General features: G+C 34.3%; 1 protein-coding gene and 1 long non-coding RNA gene across 8 annotated transcripts; one reads left to right on the top strand and one right to left on the bottom strand.

The window, feature by feature from the left end:
* The first annotated feature begins 1,790 nt into the window (after positions 1 to 1,790).
* Rfx (regulatory transcription factor Rfx) lies at positions 1,791 to 11,394 on the top strand. Of its 6 annotated transcripts, none has more exons than XM_025298022.1 (17): positions 1,791 to 2,245; positions 5,221 to 5,534; positions 6,045 to 6,237; positions 6,553 to 6,597; positions 7,016 to 7,121; positions 7,216 to 7,315; positions 7,535 to 7,690; positions 8,283 to 8,414; positions 8,796 to 8,977; positions 9,062 to 9,532; positions 9,610 to 9,731; positions 9,803 to 9,900; positions 10,020 to 10,175; positions 10,319 to 10,521; positions 10,600 to 10,753; positions 10,930 to 10,981; positions 11,174 to 11,394. In XM_025298022.1, the coding sequence occupies exons 1-17, from the start codon at positions 2,236 to 2,238 to the stop codon at positions 11,209 to 11,211; spliced, it is 2,532 nt and encodes an 843-aa protein (XP_025153807.1). In that variant the 5' UTR covers positions 1,791 to 2,235; the 3' UTR covers positions 11,212 to 11,394. The 6 variants fall into 6 exon arrangements, with proteins under 6 accessions (XP_025153807.1, XP_025153806.1, XP_025153805.1 ...); XM_025298021.1 differs by lacking the exon at positions 1,791 to 2,245 and adding an exon at positions 4,894 to 4,955; XM_025298020.1 differs by lacking the exon at positions 1,791 to 2,245 and having other exon boundaries at positions 5,009 to 5,534; positions 6,057 to 6,237.
* A 7,794-nt stretch (positions 11,395 to 19,188) lies between these two features.
* LOC112588364 (uncharacterized) lies at positions 19,189 to 20,301 on the bottom strand. 2 transcript variants are annotated; one of them, XR_003112804.1, is made up of 3 exons: positions 20,122 to 20,301; positions 19,360 to 19,527; positions 19,189 to 19,285 (listed from the first exon to the last, which is right to left on the bottom strand). It is a non-coding gene; the product is annotated as an uncharacterized LOC112588364 (long non-coding RNA). The 2 variants fall into 2 exon arrangements; XR_003112803.1 differs by having other exon boundaries at positions 19,189 to 19,264.
* Positions 20,302 to 20,307: the final 6 nt, after the last annotated feature.

Here is a 20,307-nt window from a genome sequence, read left to right as displayed (position 1 = left end):
GCCAACTTCTCGTAGTACATGACTCTGATTGACCCACTTCATCTCTCAGATGAAGTACGTGTAACATGTATATTAAAAATAACGATTCATTAATATCACGGCCCTCAATATAAGCGATTGTTGCGGGTATCTATATACACAGGTATTACTTTCGTGAATGTAATTGATTTGTACCAATTCGATATGCGACTTATGCATACGATAATGGCTGATAACATAACATGTGAAAATCACCAGTATTCGGCAATTGTTTTCACCGATAACGATGAAACGAGGACCGTTCACGCGGGTCTCGGCAAATATTTGCGGATATCCCGTGGAAACCGTATCTCTGGAAACCAACTATAGAATTGCCCGCGAATACGGGAATTCAAAAGTATTCGAAAATACCGACAATAAGGAGCAGCTTCGTACGAGGAAATCCCAACGATTGCTAGTCTTTGCATCTTACAAGAACTCCATTCACTGCGATGGCCAATGAATATTGGTTGGACATGTCCAGCTGTATATTCAGGAATCGCATTCTCTTACGTAAGCGATTATTTTTATACCGTAAACGTTAGCTCAATCATTAATAATTTCTTTTATGGTTAACACACATATACATACATATGTAAATAATTGATAAGAAGTATTATAATCATTAACATTAATTTAGTTTCGTTATTCACAAAAAAACTATACTATTTCTAATTAAAATTAAAATCGCCGGATCTTAACTTTAAGTCTATATTTTCTGTTAAACCAGTAATTATCGAATTCTAGACAAGCCATTGATCGATGAAAATAATTTTTTGCCCTAATATATTTTTCATAAGAAATATGTATAGTATCCACAATTTGAGCAGGAGGATATATAAACGATGGAAGAAGATGCGTTACGTTATGTTTTCTGTATATATTTTCTTCCTTTGATTGTATATTGTGCACAATTATGCGCAAAAGATAAAATTTTTAAAGTAATTGAAAACTGGAAATAAGGAGCGAGCTAAAAAGCGCATGTGTCTAATTGCGCTACTGGCGCAGCTGTGTGCGCGCGCATTGCTTCATTGCGCGCGCCATATATGGCGCCAAACAGCCGCATTATGACAGGCGCTTTCCACCGATATTAGTAACGACCGGAAAAGAAATTGACACATTATCGACTAATTATCCCCTTCGATCGTGATGACGTGGAACAGAAACACTCAACGTTGACGTGCTTTATCGTGATTTCGTTCCCGAATGATGAAAATTTGGTTCGGAGCACTTTTCTATGGCGCGAATTTTGAAATGTATATCCAAGGTTAGAGACTGAAAGATTTTTACAGGAGCCTATTTTAAATTGCAGAAACTTATTACTCGGGCGTTGTTTCAGATATCTCAAGGATTAATAAAAGAAACATTCTAGACAGCATATCGTTCAAAGCAGATTTTATAACGACCTGTATGAACACTGCATCATAAACAACAGTGTAAGTACCATCTTTTTACATATTTTAAAATTTATATACTTATAAATATATCGACGTAATTCATGTAGCATAAAATGCTCTAGAGTTATCCTAGATGTGCTCGAGGCAACTTGGAACACTTTCTATTTTAGACATGTTTGGAATGTCTTGTGCTATTTGGGAAATGCACATATTATCATGTTAATTAGATATTACAGCAAACACATTTTTACTTTGATTTAATTGAGCTATTTATTAGGAGTAGAGAAGACTAACGAAAGAGTACTATATAGAAATATGATCAGATGAATGTAATTCGACTTGAAGATAGCAGCAGAAGTAAATGAAAGATCGTGGCGCCGCGCGAGTCGCATACAGTGCTGACCGCGACGCGGTCAGTGATGCCGTAGCCAAGGCGACCGTAGCAGCAGACTACAAGCAACACTCCGACCAGCCGTCCACCACAACAAAGTATAGAGGTTCGTCGGAGTGTGTCGTCGTTCCACTTTTCGCGCCCTGTGCCGGTGTCAGTGTGCCGGCAAATCCTGCGAGTCGACTGCGGTTTCCTGGGTGACAGGGCTGTGAAGGCCGTCGCTACCCGCCTTCCAGACCAACGGGAAATAGAGAGAGAAGGAGAAAGAAAGAGACAGCGGGACCGCTTGACGACGACGACGACGGCGACGACGGCGACGACGACGACAACGACGACGACGACGATAACGACAACGACAACGACGGGGGCACACGTCGTTCAGCCGCGCAAGTGCGCCCGGGCGCCGTTGCGTTCGAGCAAACGCCATTCATGAAGACAGGTGAGTGAGAGAAAACCCGGACCAGCTAAAAGCAAAGCGAATATATGATGCGTTCGACCGTTTGTTCCCGTGGCCGATCAGGAAGACGGAAACGTCTCCACCAGATATCCAACAGACTCTTGACAGTTGAGACGGTTGCGTCTCTGTGGGCAGTTATAGAACTTCCTTATAAAGCAGGATATGCACTGATGCAGGTTCCTAGGACTTGAGGATTGTCTTTGTTGAGAGTTCAAATTTTTTAAGTGAACATTGAAAATGGAAAAATGATCATCAGGATGATGTAGATTATTTAACGAGATTAGATCTGTAATAAAAGTAACAAATATTTTTTAAGAAAGGTTATATATATATATATATACACACATGTTATATATATATATATATATAGAATTTTAAGAGATTTGATTTATTTAAATTATATTAGTCCTATCTGTAAAGGCTGAAACAGCAATATCTTTGCAAAGCTACATTTCAAGCTATGTAATTTTGCAATAAATGATTGCAATTTATATAATAGATGTTGATTAAACCTAGACATTATAACAGAACAGTCTAATAGAGTAAGGACCTTTGCAGGTCTCTTGCTCTATAGAACCCTCTTATTTGTAACGCATTGATGATTCTATTATTCTGAATCTCCTATGGGGTATCTTCTAATAAAGGAAAGTTATAGGGATTTTCAATTAAAATGGATTTACCAGTTACATGAATACAATTTTCTGGCTATAAGCCATGCAACTAACATCCTTAAGCTGAGATAAATATATTCTTACAGCAGCCTTTGTTTTCTCGATTTATTTCAAGAATGATTCATGTTTGAATGAGTACAGAGAATAATACCTACATATAAATATGCTTGCATATATTTATTATAAATTGTATCAGACTTATATTTAATTATTTGATGATTCATACTTTGATATAATTTTTTTTTCATTGATATTTGTTATTTGATTTCATGCTATCTGTCTTATCTCTGTCGTTTTGCTTTTCAACATCTGCATAAGTTCTCACACTGACTTTATCTGGCTCCAGGTGCATTATTTCCATAGATTATTGGAAAAAAAAGAGAAGTATTAATGTATGGAAAAATAATTTTGTACAATGAATTTATGTAAATTTTTTGGTCAATTTATGTAGAAAAATTAAATATACCAATCCTGTGAAAGACACATTTGTAAATTATGTACATAGAAAGGAGTAAAGAACAGTTTTTCCCCATCAGTCATGCATAACAGACAGAGGCCAGGTGCAGGTTTATGGTATTATGTGTAGGTAGGTAACAAACACATGGACTATCATATCAGTCTGCCAGTTGCATTTGCAGTAAATGTAAAGATATATATATATATATATATACATACATCTTTAAATATAATATTAAACATATCTAAAGAAATATCAATATGTAGCAGATGAAAAAAGTGGAAGATATATCATGTATACATGATATAAGTATTTTTGCAGCAATAAAATATGTCTTTAGTGAAATTTTATTTGCATCATGAATAGCTTTTAGTTATATCAGTACAAAGAGTATGTTTATGTAATATTAGCATATATCTCTCTCTTTTCTAAGTTCTATATTAATCACCTAAGATATCAAAACAAAAAACATCAGAGATCTTGTTATGCACCCTCCTGCTCAGTAATATCAACTTACACTGTTATGATTTCCTCATCAAAATATAACAGACTCCTATGTATTATATCATACTGTAAGTCTTGGGTAAAATAGTACTAAGTTATATATTTTATATATTCACATCCATCTTATTATAAAATTTGTATAAAATATTGTGTAACAGATGGAGAGACATACAAGCCATTTTCCTTCCACAGAACCTGCTCATGTGGAAATGTATATTGTTTATTGGTTCCCGTTTCACCCTGAGTAAAACGAGTCAGGGTGCTGTGCTCAGGATAATGCTCTCTAATTGCTTTCGCGATCCGAACTACTTTCATTGATATGTGCAACCCTCTTAAAGCGAATCCTAGCTTAAAGCGGGCTCGGTCACGCGTGTATAGCGCGCGTTTGGGGGTGCTTACCTCCTCACCCCTCTTACCCTCCTAGCTGATTTCTTCCCCTTGATACATTGTGTTTGGTACCTGCCACCCCAACAGGTACACGCTGCCAATACACCATGACACACGCGCGTAATAATGGCAGTGACGTGTATTATTCGTATCGCGACTTCGCCGGGGCTTCCCTTTGATCTGCGGATTATTGAATACGCCACACCTGCGAGAAAGTACGTTATTGCGGGCTCACTCCTGATATAGGTTAGGATGGCGCACAGAACATGGGTGGGATTTTGTTCGTTATTTGTGCTGAATTTCGCCGATGTATATACGTTTCGTTCTCTTATGTATAATTTCTTAAAAGTTCGTTTGTAGAAATATCTAAGATAGACGAAATGTTTCTTTCCTACAGACGAAAATTTTGTTTTCAAGAATTGTAACGTATTGATGTCTTTTGCTCTGGAATGGAGAATCGTTTTATCGACAATTTTATGACTGTGATTGAGTTTTTATGGTGAATAAAATTTGTTGAAAATTGCTGATAATAATACATAATAGTGTTACTCAAATCTGTTAACTAGTTTAACATAAAGAATTTCAAAAATTGATGAAATTAATGCAAACTTCTGTAGTGCAATAGAAGTTGTTTTTTAGAACAGTATATTTTACATTATGGATAATATTAGAGGTAACATATTTTACTTTATTAAAATATTTATAAACTTTTGTTTAACAGTAAATTCATGTATATATATGAGTTTCTTAAATCTTTTTACTTACTAAATATTTGATACTACCTAGTTTTATAATTACTAGGAATATCTTTCTCCTGACGAGCAGATATTAAAATAGGATTGCGGAGGCATATTATTCTTAAAGATCCCACCGCTGGGTCTAGTGGTGGATGTTATTGATATTTAGTGAGGTGGTGTATGTGTATATCTCTGTTATAGACTCGTCTCTTCAGAAGCGGGGAGGTAGCAGCGGTGGTGGTGACTCAGTGGGTGCAGAGAGAGGTGAAGGAGTGATTGCCATGACTACGACTGGAGCCCAGTATGCCCTCGCAGCATCCACCGGAGCTAACAACAGTGGGGGTAGCTCCACACCAGTAGGGGTGGAATCTAAGCCAAGCGTGGTTGTCGTGACTACTTCCAGTTCCAGTGGTGGTGGCAGTGGAGCACAAACTCAGTCAGCCAGAGGCCAGCAACTTATTACTGTTGTAACAAGTCCTGATCCTTCCAGTCCAAACAATCTACAACCTATCCAGGTTTGTTATATATATTTTAAAATAATTTTAGAAGTATTATTTGCCTCTCCATTTTAATATATAAAGTAAACTTATTATTTTTTTTTAAATTGTAAGAATATTAATCTTATTTTGTAAAATACACTTGCCACTTTTTTTTTCTATCATTACTATTATGGGATATACACAATAACATGACATATAAAGAATAAATTAATATAAAAATAACTCAGTGTGTATATATATATATATAGTTTTTACTAGATACTATAGTATCAGTTTATAGTGCACCTCTATAAGTGTTACATATCAAATCTGATAACACATTCAAGCCATCTGCTCTTAACAACTGATAACAGTAACACACACAATGGTGCAAGAAAATCGAAGCCGATTCTCCATACTGCATATATAATTATCAATGATATATATATATATATATACATGTACATAAGAGGCATAGTATTTAATATATATTATGAAAATTATTCGTGGGCCATAAGAACACGCATACTATAAATAATAATTTAGTTATTGGTCCAGGACTCACTTGAAACAGCTGCAGATTCTTCCAACGGCTCGACAGGTACATCAGCACATGTTACAGCACAGGTAGTTGTCAATACCACGCACTCAGGTCAACATACATTAGTGGATTCCGACGCTGCTTCTACATCAGCTGGAACTATTGTTAGTGGCTCCCCACATTACATCACAGTTACAGGTAATAATTAAATACATACATTATCAGTAGTAATGTTAAGTATACTTAGAAATTAATCCTTATTTTATCTTATCACAATGTGCACAATTATAATCACAAAGTCGAAAATAATTGCACGTTAAATTGTAGACATCTAGTTGTATATACACATATGAAGGTTAATGTTGAGTATAAAATCTATCTGTAAATAAATTTATAATTTGCGACGAGTATGAGGATCAGTTGAAAAAATTATAGTGTTTGAGTAGAGATTTAACCCTTTCCATGCTGCTGAAAAACATGCACCTCTGTACTTCTACTCTCTGACTACACTAGGCACCAGTGATTCACCATCCTACGCATCCCTCACAACGGCTGTAGGTGAGGGCAGAATATAAACACGGCATGCTCTTTTTAATCTGTACATCCACACATCTTCCACACAATTCATATAGAATTAAGAGATTACTGAAGAAAATTTCATTTTTATTTATCAATATTATTTGGTATTTTTCTATTTCATCTATATATAAATATATATCGCCCCTTAAAGGTAAACGTAATTTGGAATTCGCTAATTTGTAATTTTCAATCATTTACAAAAAGTCGCCGTCAAGCGTTTGATTCAAGTGCAATACTAAACGTATTTTTATCGATTTTTCATGTATGTGAACATTTCAAAAATTACATTTACGACGGTTAGCAAAATATATCGTACCTGTACGAGCTTTACGTGCGATAAAGATGATACATGTATATATATATCCAAATATTCTCAACTACATTTTCTTTGTTCTAGTGTCTGGTGACGCGGAGGCGGTGGGGTCCGAATCAGTCTCTCATCCAACCTATGTTCAGTATGTCGAAGGGGACGGTTCCACATATATACCGGCGAATGGCCAGATGTAAGTATCAAGGTGTCGCTTGTTCATCCTGTCCACGTCATCCGTGAGTCGCAAGACGCTTCGTGATAATCACGTAACGCTTAACACTTTGCAGGACATATCCTGTTTATACTGTCGGCGAGGCAGGAGCGATGTATACTCCAGCTTCAAGTCAGTACTATACACCAGCGACAACACCAGTAACGTATGCGCAGGTAATTATTAAGTTTGGTACACAAGAATTATAATTGTCAGAAAGCTCTTTAGATGCAAATCTATTAAAATAATATAGACAATTAGAGACGATTTGCTATTGTAAGTATCTTTATTCGTAACAAATGTTTTTATTACGCTGAATTTTCTAACTTGAAGAATTTCCTACCATCATTTAACAATAACTGTCATTTTTTAAATTGCATCATGAATTATTTAAGGTCACAGGACAGGGCTCGAACTCGACTACCGGGCAACTATTATCACAAGGCAATGGCACATACTTGATCCAACAGAGTGTGGTGGATGGCGACCCGACTACTCATGCTCTCATGTCAGCAGCAGCGGCGCGCGCTAGCCCGCAAACGGAAACAGCGGTAAGATTGCATGTCTCACGATTTCCTCCTCAGGCTGCTTTCACCTTTTAGAAGCTGTAAACTAGTCTCGGTCATTGAATGATTAACGCGATACGAAATGTATTTATGCCTTATCTCTGCAGGCATGGGGATCTGTGCTCTGCATGATTATATGGGGCAGAAAAATTCGCGCATCCGATTTTGTTATACGTATTTTCATAGAAGTAACGGTGTGTATTATTACAACTTGGTCTGTACATTCTGGTCAAAAGGGAAGTTTGCAAATACTTATGTTATACAACGAGATGTTAGTAAATGATGATAGAAGTCAATGACGAAGTATTTTCTCATGAAGAAACAAGTAAAAAATAACAATTTTTTACGTAGTGTTCGAAAAAGATAATTTAGGACGTGAATGTAGTGTGAATTTCGACTTGACTATGTACATATATAAGTAAGTGTTCTAATATTTATTGTAAATTCGTTATAATATTAATACCTGTTATAGTACAATTCGTTGCGTACAAAATTATGAATGTACTCGAAGAAAGGTAACATCGTTCTCTTAATTCGGGGGGTTAACGTGGTATCGGTATATTGGGTTGTTTGATAGGAGACTGTGGTTAGCGGGGGTGGAGGGACGTACTTGATCAGCGGTAATTCAGGAGGTGCCACTGTCACCGTGGAAGAAGCAGCAGCCGCGGCTGCAAACATGACGCATGCCACTAGAGTCTCCCAGGCCACCGTAAGCCAAAGATTGATTCCTTAGCTTTTCTGGCGTACTAATCAGCATCGTTTTTATTTTCTGGCATGTTTACCATTAATCATCGCTTTGAAGATACCGCTCTAGTACATATCGTTGTATATAGTTTTAATTTTTGGAAATAAAATTAGCATTATTTTCTTTCTTTTTGGAACTTCTAGCGAGAAATAATAATTATTGTTAACTAGTATAATTTCAAGAGCGCAATTTCGATTTATTTTTTTTTTTTTTAATAATATAACTTTTCATATCTATGTTTTCTATCCGAATATTCAATAAACTATTCAGATCGATTTTTTTTATGCACATTCTCAAATGTATATTTATAAGGTGAACTAATCGTACATGCATTGTTTTAAATAGGTACATTGGTTACTGGAAAATTATGAAACTGCCGATGGTGTATCCCTTCCAAGATCGACTCTTTACAATCACTATTTACGTCATTGCTCCGAAAATAAATTGGATCCTGTAAATGCAGCCAGTTTTGGAAAATTAATACGTTCGGTATTTTTGGGTTTAAGAACGAGACGTTTGGGAACGAGGTAAGAAGCTCTATGACAATTTGGCAAATGCTGCAATATAATCCGTTTGTAATATCATTTGTTACCTCGTTATCTCGATTGCAGAGGAAATTCGAAGTATCACTATTATGGAATTCGTGTCAAACCAAGCTCACCTCTAGTCATGTTGAATGAGGATGGCACATCGAGACAACCGCAGAGCGCGAACTCTCAAGCCAAACGATTTAAATTTGTCAATCAGAAGCAAGAATCATCCTACGAGAATAACACGCACACGAGTACGAATATCTCCTCTAATTCCTCTCCACCGCAGTATCATCAATATCTGGGTGAAGCGAGTGGTGCTATACCTGATTTTCCGGAAATCTTTATTGGCCACGATTCGTCCTTACCTGAAGATTGCACGCTAGAAGACATTGATACGTTCCGCAGCATATATAGAGAACACTGCGAAGCGTTCTTAGACGCAGTATTAAATTTTGAGTTCGCCACCGTAGAAAGTCTCTGGAGAGAATTTTGGCGCAGCCAGGACAATAATAACGGTGATGAATGTGAAGAGGAGAAATATTTATCAAAGTAAGATTTATTGTTAAATGATTTATGTGATTATGGAATTTGAATGCATTTAATGAACAACAATTCGCATCTTTCAGAACCAAACTATATCAGATGTGCAAATGTACAGGAGTGCAAGATTTTATCAAAAAAGTGGACTATACGTTCTATCAAAATCTAGTCGAAGTATTAATGCCTAATGTATTGCGACCGATACCAAGTACGTTATTATAAAACCCGTTATTATGTGGACTAAGATATATGTATTAAATGATTCTTTGTCTTAACAAGGTTCGTTGACGCAGTCCATCCGAAACTTTGCGAAAGGATTAGAATCTTGGTTACAGTCAGCAATGGCAGACTGTCCCGAGGAGATGACACAGATTAAGGTATTATTTAGAGTATACATTTTTTTTTATTGAAACGTATTCGTAATAATAATATACACGATTATACGTACTAATAAACTATATAACATACAAATAATTTATTATTATATTTGTTATAGTTAACCGCAGTGTCAGCTTTTGCTCAAACTTTAAGGCGCTATACGTCATTAAATCATTTAGCGCAAGCCGCTCGAGCCGTGCTCCAAAATTCTAGTCAAATCAATCAAATGTTAGCTGATCTGAATCGTGTTGATTTTCATAACGTACAAGAACAAGTAGGTTGATATCTTACAATAGTTCTCGAAAACGCTTTTTCTGACTTCAAATTAATTATATTTAAAGTTTTCTATCTTGAATAAGCCAGATTAATTTTATACGTAGAGAAGTGTTTACCATACATATGTGACTGCTTCTTCAGGCATCCTGGGTATGCCAATGTGATTATGGAATGGTACAACGTCTGGAAGCGGACTTTAAAGTAACGTTACAACAACAGAATTCTTTGGAGGATTGGGCAATCTGGTTAAAAGGGGTCGTAACACAAGTACTGAAACCATTTGAGGAGAAGCCAACGTTTGCTAAAGCTGCACGTCAATTTCTGCTTAAGTGGTCATTTTATAGGTATATATTTATACTTTTTGTCACGTCGGTAATTAAATATTTTTATTTTCACTCAAATTAAACTTGTATATTTTGCAGTTCGATGGTTATCCGGGACCTTACTTTAAGGAGCGCTGCAAGTTTTGGGTCTTTTCATCTCATCAGATTACTTTATGATGAATACATGTTTTATTTAATAGAGCATCAAGTAGCAATTGCAACTGGGACTACGCCAATAGCTGTAATGGGAGACGTTAGTATATTTTAATGAATATTTTTTCTTAATATTTTTTATGTAAATTACAGAGGCATCTTCCCCTAGAATTATTTTCGAAAGTTTGACGAAATTTTTCTTTCTGTGTTAAATTTATTTACATATTGCAAGATTAATCTAGTCTTCTATAAAACAATCATTTTTTTTTTTTTCAGAAAAGTCAAAATTGCTCTTTAGTGAATAGCTTTGGAGCAATATCTAATGGAGGTAAATTTGTCATATTATACAATTCAAACTTGATTAATTATATGCACAGTTATATTTTTATCTCTTAATTTTTAATTTTTAAATTTTGTGTGTAAATATTGACTTCAGATTGTACAGTTTTTTAGTAAAACTCTGTATATCGAAGTGACATAGTTGATTTCGTTCAACTTATATTACGAAATTATATTTCAGATGCATCTAACGAAACCAAACGTATGAAGCTAAGCTAACTGCGTGCCTACGCCCTTTAGTTCATGAGTAATGCAGTAGCGCATGAGAACGAGATACTAGCACGAAAGCATGCAGGCCTATTATTGAGGAGAACACACTAGTCTCGTAAATTATTATTTTGTATAACGTCAAATTGTACTATGACTTACAAGAGAGAGAGAGAGAGAGAGAGAGAGAGAGAGAGAGAGAGAGAGAGAGAGAGAGAGAGAGAGAGAGAGAGAGAGAGAGAGAGAGAGAGAGAGAGAGAGAGAGAGAAAAGACGAGCGAGCGAGAAAAAAGAGAAAGGATTTTTGCACACAATGTATACAATTTTAAGTAAGTCTGTGTGATATGAGATATAGAATTATGTATACTCCGCGAAGCCTTGTCTCGTAAAGGTTGTTTCATATGCATCAATGACGATTTTTCCTGCACCATAACAACACTGATGCAAAATATATGGTGCCTGACATGTCAAAACATGTCAATTTATTATTATGGCAACAATATTTTTTGTTTATTTGTTATTGAACAAAAATCGATCTCTGATACGTCACTGATGTGTGTGAATCAATTTATATATTGGCGCAAGTTAAAGGTATCGCTGGCACGATGTTTAGTACGTTAGTGTATCAGATCTAGTCGAAACATCTTTGGGAAAAAAGTAAAAAAAAAGTATATGGGACCATGAATTGTCATGCCCTCACTGGAACACGTACGAAGCCCACTCGGTCATTGTTTCTGTTATTTCTTCGTTTATTTCGCTTGACTTTGCACTTATTGATACAATTGACCGATTAAAGATTGCAGCATTTGTTTGTTATTGCGATGATGTATTTCATACGCAATGCATTACGTATCTAATCTAAGAAATATATCTCTTGAAAATTCCTAAAGAACAAATTTCTTTTGGTTACGGTATGCGTTACAAAACTCATTAGGAAATTGTACCTTTGTTTGTACCTTCGATTAGTCAACTATATGACTTTTATTTTATCATAAAATAAATCTATTAATTTACATGATTTTAACAACAACACTGGAACTTATTATCAAGATATATTAAGAGAATAGACAACTTGCTAAAATTTCTTATTGTATAATTTGCTAGTTTTTGTACTTTTATTTTAATTGTTACTTTTATGTCTAAAATATAAAATGGTGAATACAGTTTAATGTTAAATACGCATTAAAATGCGTACATATCTGCTTAATATATGAAGAAGAGAACTACATTGAGTGGGCTTAAAAGTGAGCAACAGTTTGTGCAAAGGAATACATGAGTATCGTGCAAAACATTGTGAAACGTTTACCTAGCATTCCGGTGCGAATCCCGGTTTGCACAAATTCGCGTACGCAACCAATTGCAAAAATCCGCCCTATCGACGGTACATGTCAAAAGTATTCCTACCAGAATAGAGGAAGATTAGATTGCCGTAATGATAAATAGAAACTTTTAAAGTTTACATATACTCGACATTCATATTTTTTAAGATAATCTATCGATTAAACATCGAGCTCTGTGTATGATGGCTCTATTGAAAACTATTTTATTGCAGTCCGCTACTATTCTCTCAGTATAATTAAACGGATAGTACAAAAATACTATTGAGAAGAAAGAAAAAAGAAAGAAAGTGGAGGAGAGAGAGAGAGAGAGAGAGAGAGAGAGAGAGAGAGAGAGAGAGAGAGAGAGAGAGACGCAAGCACGTGAAAATCGATTTAATTTACTGATAGAATATACAGTATGCGTCTTTACCTTGAATGTACATATGTTAGCTACGTAGCGGATAAATGTATACATGATTGTTGAAGTTGAAGGAAAAACCGCAAAGTGCATATGATGGGCAGAGTGTTTACAACTATATGCTCGACGTTTTTTAATCGGTTGATGATCTGTCTGCAATGAAAATATGTGTCGATATATGTTTCATATTCAATAGGCGCTTTATAAATAACTTTTTTATATTGTAAAGGTACTAGATGTGTAAGTCCAATGCGTCGCGAGTTTCATATATGTTGCGTTTTTTTTTCTTTTTTTAGACTTGATAACAGGATATGTTCGGGGAAACGCTATTAGCGCTATCAACGCAACAACTACAATTGTATAAATTGTTTATGAAAAAATAACGCGATAGCGAGTTCCAGGAGCAGTAACAGCATAATGTTAGCATTGTAGCGTTGCGTTGTTTCTGCAATTTAAACGATCTCTTCAATTTAGAGTTTAAACAACCTCTCTAATTTTAAACAACTTTAAATGAAACATTCCGAAGGTTTATTTAAACGCAGTTGTATTCATTACGTACATTAATAGTAAAAAGAATATGATGTATCTCGGTATCATTTTGACAATCATGTGCAGCAAAAGTTATATAATTCACATTCGCGTTTTGGGCGTTTACGGATCTTACAAACTCTAACGCTACTCAACACCATTTTGGAAGGAATAGCGTTAACAGCGCATAAGTAACGCTATCAGTGTCATCAAGATAACATTTGTTATTAATGTTACCATCTAAACTCTACGAACAATCTGTAGCGCTAAATAGCATCTTCTCGAACGTACCTAAAAAGCATTTAACGTGACATAATATTTGTTTTCGCATTTATATTACGCGGATATTGTGTACAAACTTTCGTTTGTTACACAAATTTTTGTTTGTTCATGTGTAAAGCTAGATCGATTCTTTTTCTTGTTTCATCAAAGTCTATTTATAAATAAATTATTCTATATGTATACATATGCGTTCAAGGAGCAGCTTTTTGAACATCGAACATTAAAAAGATGTTATAATCAAATGGATATGTATAATTTCTCGATCGATTGATTATTTATATCGTAGTACCAAAGTACAATAGTAATTTATCACGTCCATTTATTCATGATAATTCTTTTAAGTTTTAATGTTTTATATTAATCTATTATATATGTTTATACAAAATTATATTTCCGTAGATACGAGTTACGCAAGTCGTAAAAAAGTCCTTACATTATATAGACAAAATCTTTATTAATGTATATGTACGTGAGACATATTTTCATATTTCTTACAAAAAGTAGGAGCGTATAAAAGCTCACAGTTTCAACGAAACCAAAGTGCACCATTGTATAGCTTACCTCGCTTACCGATTTATTTCTGTAACTTCTGCATAGCAAGATTAACCAGAGCAAATTTTTATACTCTTTCGCAAATTATTTCCATTTATCCAACTTCTTACTAATTTGTTAGAGAAACAAAATATACATACGTATGAAATTCAGGAAAAGAAATGTGTATAAGTAACGAAATCGCTTGTTAAAAATCGAAAATCCATCGTGTAGTCCAACGTAACATTTATTTTTTACGATATAAAAGCATTATAAGGACGCTGAACTAGTATCATACGCTCCACACATTGTGAAGTATAAAAAAATTTTGCAGCTGTGCTTACTACTCCTGCTTGAGTGAAAATTACAATTCGACGAAAGAATACAGGCGAAAATATATTACCGTTGATAACAATAGAAGTCCAGAGTCACTTAATGAAGTTGCTGAATTATAATGAACGTTGTTATATGCAACAATGATGTAACATACATTTATATATTCCTATTAAGAAGTTAAATATTCGCTCGCACTTTACTAAATCCTCGGCGAAGCTGCACACTCTCCTATAAGCAAACTGTACGTTTGGCAAAAAACAAAAAAATACTTGGTGCCTTTTATTTTATACAGAGGATGGAACGCGAACATTTCTACACACCGAATCATATATCCTAATTATACAAGCGACCATGAAGAACTCTTCATCGAGACCGAGCGACCAGTATTGCGTAACATTGCATATACCCGTTTTTTATTATATTACCTTACGCATTTGTAGAAAAAGATCTAGCGCAATATTGTGAATGTTAAAGCAAAGCAATAGTCAGTCATTCATCTACTTGCAGTTATCATTAACACTTGACCGACGTGCGTTAATATGCTGTAACTTTGACCTGTAGCGGGCAGCTGAACAAAAATTAAGACGCTTTTATTGAATTACTTAATTAAATGTCGAAGTACGCCGCCTCTTATAAGTATAAACATGAGGAAGTATTTTATATTTTATGAAGATAAAATAGTAATAGCTACATCAAATATATAAAAATTTCTGAAAATAATACGAGTAATTTGTTGTTGTAAGATTTAAAAATTACTAATTAATTTACTCTAATTAGTAGATTAAAATAGTTTAAAAATATATTTTGATCTTAGGACATTTAAAAACAAAGAAAGAAGAATGTCGAAAGATATTTTAATGGTGTTTCAGAAACAGAGATAAAATTTCTTTTAAATGCCAGCTAATTGGTCAAGTGTTTCTTTAAGTAAAAGATAATAATAAAAAGATGTTTGCATATAAATTATTGTTCGTAATTGACATTATACGTGTTATTGGTCATCAAATAAGTGAAATCAACTGCACGTAGAAAGAAGGAATTACTGAGACTTCAAAACTTGGTTTAAGTCGCACGTGGCAGAATACATACATGAATAATAAAAATATAAGGGACAAAAATAGCTCCGCCTGTGTATGTGTGGACATGTATGACTAGAAAACTGAGCATAAATTTTCTTATTTCTTTCAACTTTTTTTTTTCTTATATTTTTCTAGTAGTGTATAAAATTTCCATAAAGGAAAATTACATGTACTGTCCGAGTAAGAGAGTTTTACGCGTCCCGTCGGTTAAGTGTTAAAAGATTTTTTTTTCTAAAGACAAAATAGAAACGCAAAAATGCGGCTCGGGCATTATTTCGTTTCGTCTCTGTTGAATCAAAATCCGGCGTCTACGTATCGTGAATATTTACTACTGTCCCAAACTATATAATTTTCCAAACGGTTGTGTGATGAAAAAAGTACTAAAAAACTGGTTTCAATATTGCATCGCGACATGAATTATGGTGTGACGCCTCGTCGTTATAATATTAAAACACACGCGTCTAATTTATGCATAGGATTATTGCGTACTAGTCAAAGAAAAAAACAAGATAAGATTTGGTAGTATTTAAGCGACAAGAGAAAACAGGTATTGAGGAAAAGAGGGAGGAAGAGAGAGAGAGAGAGAGAGAGAGAGAGAGAGAGAAAGAGAGAAATAGTGAAAAAGAGAAGATAAAGAGGGTATTTGCACAGTACATCGATCGCGGGCAAGATTAGGACGTTTTTGTAATTGTAATGAGCTTATACATGTAAAAATAAAATTTATCGTCGATACCTATGTGTACCTAGAGTATAAGGAACGCGGCTTTACGGCCGATTCGCGGCGTTCTCTCGCCGCTGATGGAAATCTTAGTGTGACAGGCGGAACGCGACTCCAGGTATCCGGAGAGATGCACGCGGTCAAAGAGCGGCGAAATTGTGCCGCCTTTCTCAATGGCATTAAGTGTATCTATTCGTATCCTGTCGCATCGTGTTCGTGCTACTTTAAATTAGGATCGCTCTCTATATAAGTTCTACAGCCACCGCGAGAGATCGGAAGTCAAAAGTAGTTCGATAGATTACACTGTTCGACAAAAAAAAAAGAAAACACCAAACACAAAATATGGTTTTATATTTAAATTAACATCATTGAAAGCTGTTTGATAAATCGTCAATGTTCTAATTCATAGCTTTTTTGCGATAGTCTCATATTTAACCATGAATATCTTAATAACCGACACATAAAACACAATAGCCAACACAAAAAATCTTTTTTAAGGGCTGAAAGTCTTAAGAACATGCCTAATTTTTATCGCAATAAAACTTCTCCAGCACGTCACATTTCGCAGTTATAATATGTAGAAATATGTGAAAATAGTCTTTTTTTGCAAATTTGAATGTAAATTTCTCAAGATTGCGACATGATGGAGCAATTTGAAAATCGGATTCAGCGTCCGAAAAACTACAAGAAATAATTAAGATAGATAGTCTTGTTTTGGTGTTCGGAAAAAGTTATTATTTGTCGAACTGTGTTATACACAAGGTCAAACACACACATCGTGGTTTCCTATGTTGCGAAATAAGTAAACACGGCCTTAAATATTTCCGACTGTACGACGAAGAAGGAAAAATAAAACTAGAGAATGTGAAAGGAAGATGAGAGAGAGAGAGGAAGGGTGAGAATGAACATGAAGGAATCGTGCGATGCTTTAAAGGAGAACTGGAAAAAAAAGAAAAAAGAGAGTAATGTCATCGTTTTTCCTTGTGACGTATAAAAGATATTTTGATACCTCTAGATTTGCACAAATCAATTATCATTTGTTACCGCTTGAATAAGATCATTTTTACTGAACGCCGCTCAAAAAGAGAAAAAAAGAGAGATAGGAAGGGAAAGAAAAAAGGAATGACAGCACTTAATATATGAATCGCGCGAAACGACATAAAAATCCCTAAAAGTCTGTGTGAATGTGCGGATCACGAAAAATGAATAATAAATCTATGTTTAAAACTTGTAATTTCATCTCGATACCTTATAAAATAGAACCGATCCATCTTATTATTGCTTACATCACCAAACCAAACTTCTTATATTATCGTATTCATGATGGAAAAATTTTATTGAGTATATTTGAGATCTTGCATCGTGCATGCGCTAATTTTTGTGCAATTTCTTTTCGTACGTTGCATCATTAACTTAAGGAAGGATAACTTAAAGAAGTTACAGGATAAAGTTCGCGTTTAAAATGAAATTATTGCGATGTCCGATTCGGATCTGATAGAACACGAATATACTCGCACGATACTGCTTAATATAAATCGTCTTTTATCTTTCACGATGATTATTTTATCTTACGTTAAACGTCGTGTATACGTTAATTAATTTTTTTTTAACGTCTAATTTATTCCACGCTTTCAGACAAGAATCTTTCAAGCGTTCATAAATACAAATATAGTTTACCAAAGTTTTCTGGTTTTCAATCTTATGTATCTCATGTAAAATTGCAAATTGCACGAACAATTGCTGTTTTGATGCTAAGGCATATATGACGTTCGGTGTATACATCTTTATTACACGTTAAACAATTGAGATTTCTTTAATCTTGCTAATTCAGCCTCAGAATATTTCTATGATCTCAAATATATGAATCTTATTGCGATGATATTAATATTTATGCGTTTTTTATCGCGTTAAGAGTGAAAAGATTGTAATCGATGACGAATAGTAAAGAAATTGCGTGAATGCATATAGACAATTAAGTCTCTGGCTGAAATCACACGTAACTGATAAATATCACCTTTGCTCGGCGAGATTGTATAATGTATAATGCAATCTATATCAATGCTTCCTAGTTACATCGCCTGCACTGACAATTGCGTTATTTGCATAACGCACGACATATCTCTCAGTGATGCGCAACGATATTTCGTCACTTTCACCCGTTCTCCGTTATTCAACCATTGTAGTTTCATTTGCGCGAGGGGACAATTGTAATCTACAATTATCACGATGCGCTAGTTTCAGGTTTATATTATCTGAGATTTATGTCTGTCTCTACAATTTCTACATTATCAAGAGCAAAAGAGTTGCAATGGATCTTTATTGTCTATAACTATTATTCATTCGCAATTTTGCTATATCCATCTGAAGATAAATAATCGCGCATTTATATTTAATATAACCGATTTGAAAGACACAGATAAATTTATTCGGTTTTCAACTTTCTTTCACATTATCATATAAAATGAATATTAAAAGCAAAAGTACTCTCAATATTTAGATTGAGGAAAAAAAGAAGGAAAAGAAGCAATAGGTAGGAAAGTATAGAAAGTGTAGAAACAAAAAGAGAGATGACCTAACGCTGATCTACACCTTCGTTTTTTTTACCGACACTTACTACATTTATTATATTTTCTCACAATTTTGACGAAAGTTTCTTCAGTTTCTGCATCTTCTTTTTAAACGCTATATGCTTATAAATATTTTAAATGGCATATGCATATATTATGGAGAAGTCATATAATTGAATACATTCGAATTTGATTTACATTTTTATTAACATTAACTTACAATATTATTTAGACTTTCCATTTTTATCGTTAGCAGAGAAAAAAATCACACGTAAGATGATTGCCTCGTCACTGCAACGAAGAAGATACCAGCTATAAAATATATAATCTCCTTTTGAATATAACGTGAATATCGTGTGTTCCACGTGATTGTAAAATATTTGTACATTTTATTGGATGTCGCAACTTATTCAGTGATGTAATCTGTTCATTTCTCTTTATTTTCTTTCCCTTTCCACTCAATGACATGTACTTCCCACTTATCCTTAGCCAATGACCAGTCACTTATTATCACTAACGCCAGGACCGAACCTAGTTCTCTTCAAATCCCTGCACTGACGATAAGTTTGCTTTATTTTTTATTCAATAAACAACGTAGATCAATAATATCCAAATAGCATATATCAACGATAACAGTAGGATTATAAAAATAATGTACTCTTTTCTTTCGTTCTTTTCATCGTAGCGTATGCTTATTTCATTTAAATTAATGAAATTTACTATTATTAATATTTTTCCTCGAAGCGAATATGAATTGCTCCGAAATTAATGATATCATGGTTTAACAATATAAGCCACGCAAATTGCAATTTACCCAAATACAGCATTAAACAGTTAATAAATTTATAATTATTACATATAATTGCATTTAAGCACATATGTTCTTGAAACGATTCAAAATACTATCTTATGTAAGATGTAAATGACTTTTATCGGACTTAATATTGCATTTAATATCAAATATGCTACATCATGTTTCTTAACCCTTTAACTGCTGAGATATTAAATGACCAGTATGACCCTCTTTGCTGAGTTATTTTTACAATTATAAAATATTTTATAATGATAAGAGAAATATTTTATAATGATGACACTATATGCTCGCTCAATTCTAATGCTTTTAACAAATTAAATTAAATGGGTATTACACATTGTAAGTCCAAATCGAGTAAACTCGATCGTAGCAAGACCGCCATTTTTTTCCACGTTCAATTTATCTCGACCGTAGCAATTAAAGATAATAAGGACAATTTTTCGTTTTGCAATAAGATGACTATCAATAATTACTACTTTAACTATCACCATTATATTACCCCCACCATCACCGTCACCAC

Source organism: Harpegnathos saltator, unplaced genomic scaffold, assembly GCF_003227715.2.
Source record: "Harpegnathos saltator strain DR-91 unplaced genomic scaffold, Hsal_v8.6 scaffold202, whole genome shotgun sequence".
Lineage (NCBI taxonomy): Eukaryota > Metazoa > Arthropoda > Insecta > Hymenoptera > Formicidae > Harpegnathos > Harpegnathos saltator.
Note: the sequence above shows the minus strand (reverse complement) of the source record. Positions and strands in the feature narration are given on the sequence as shown.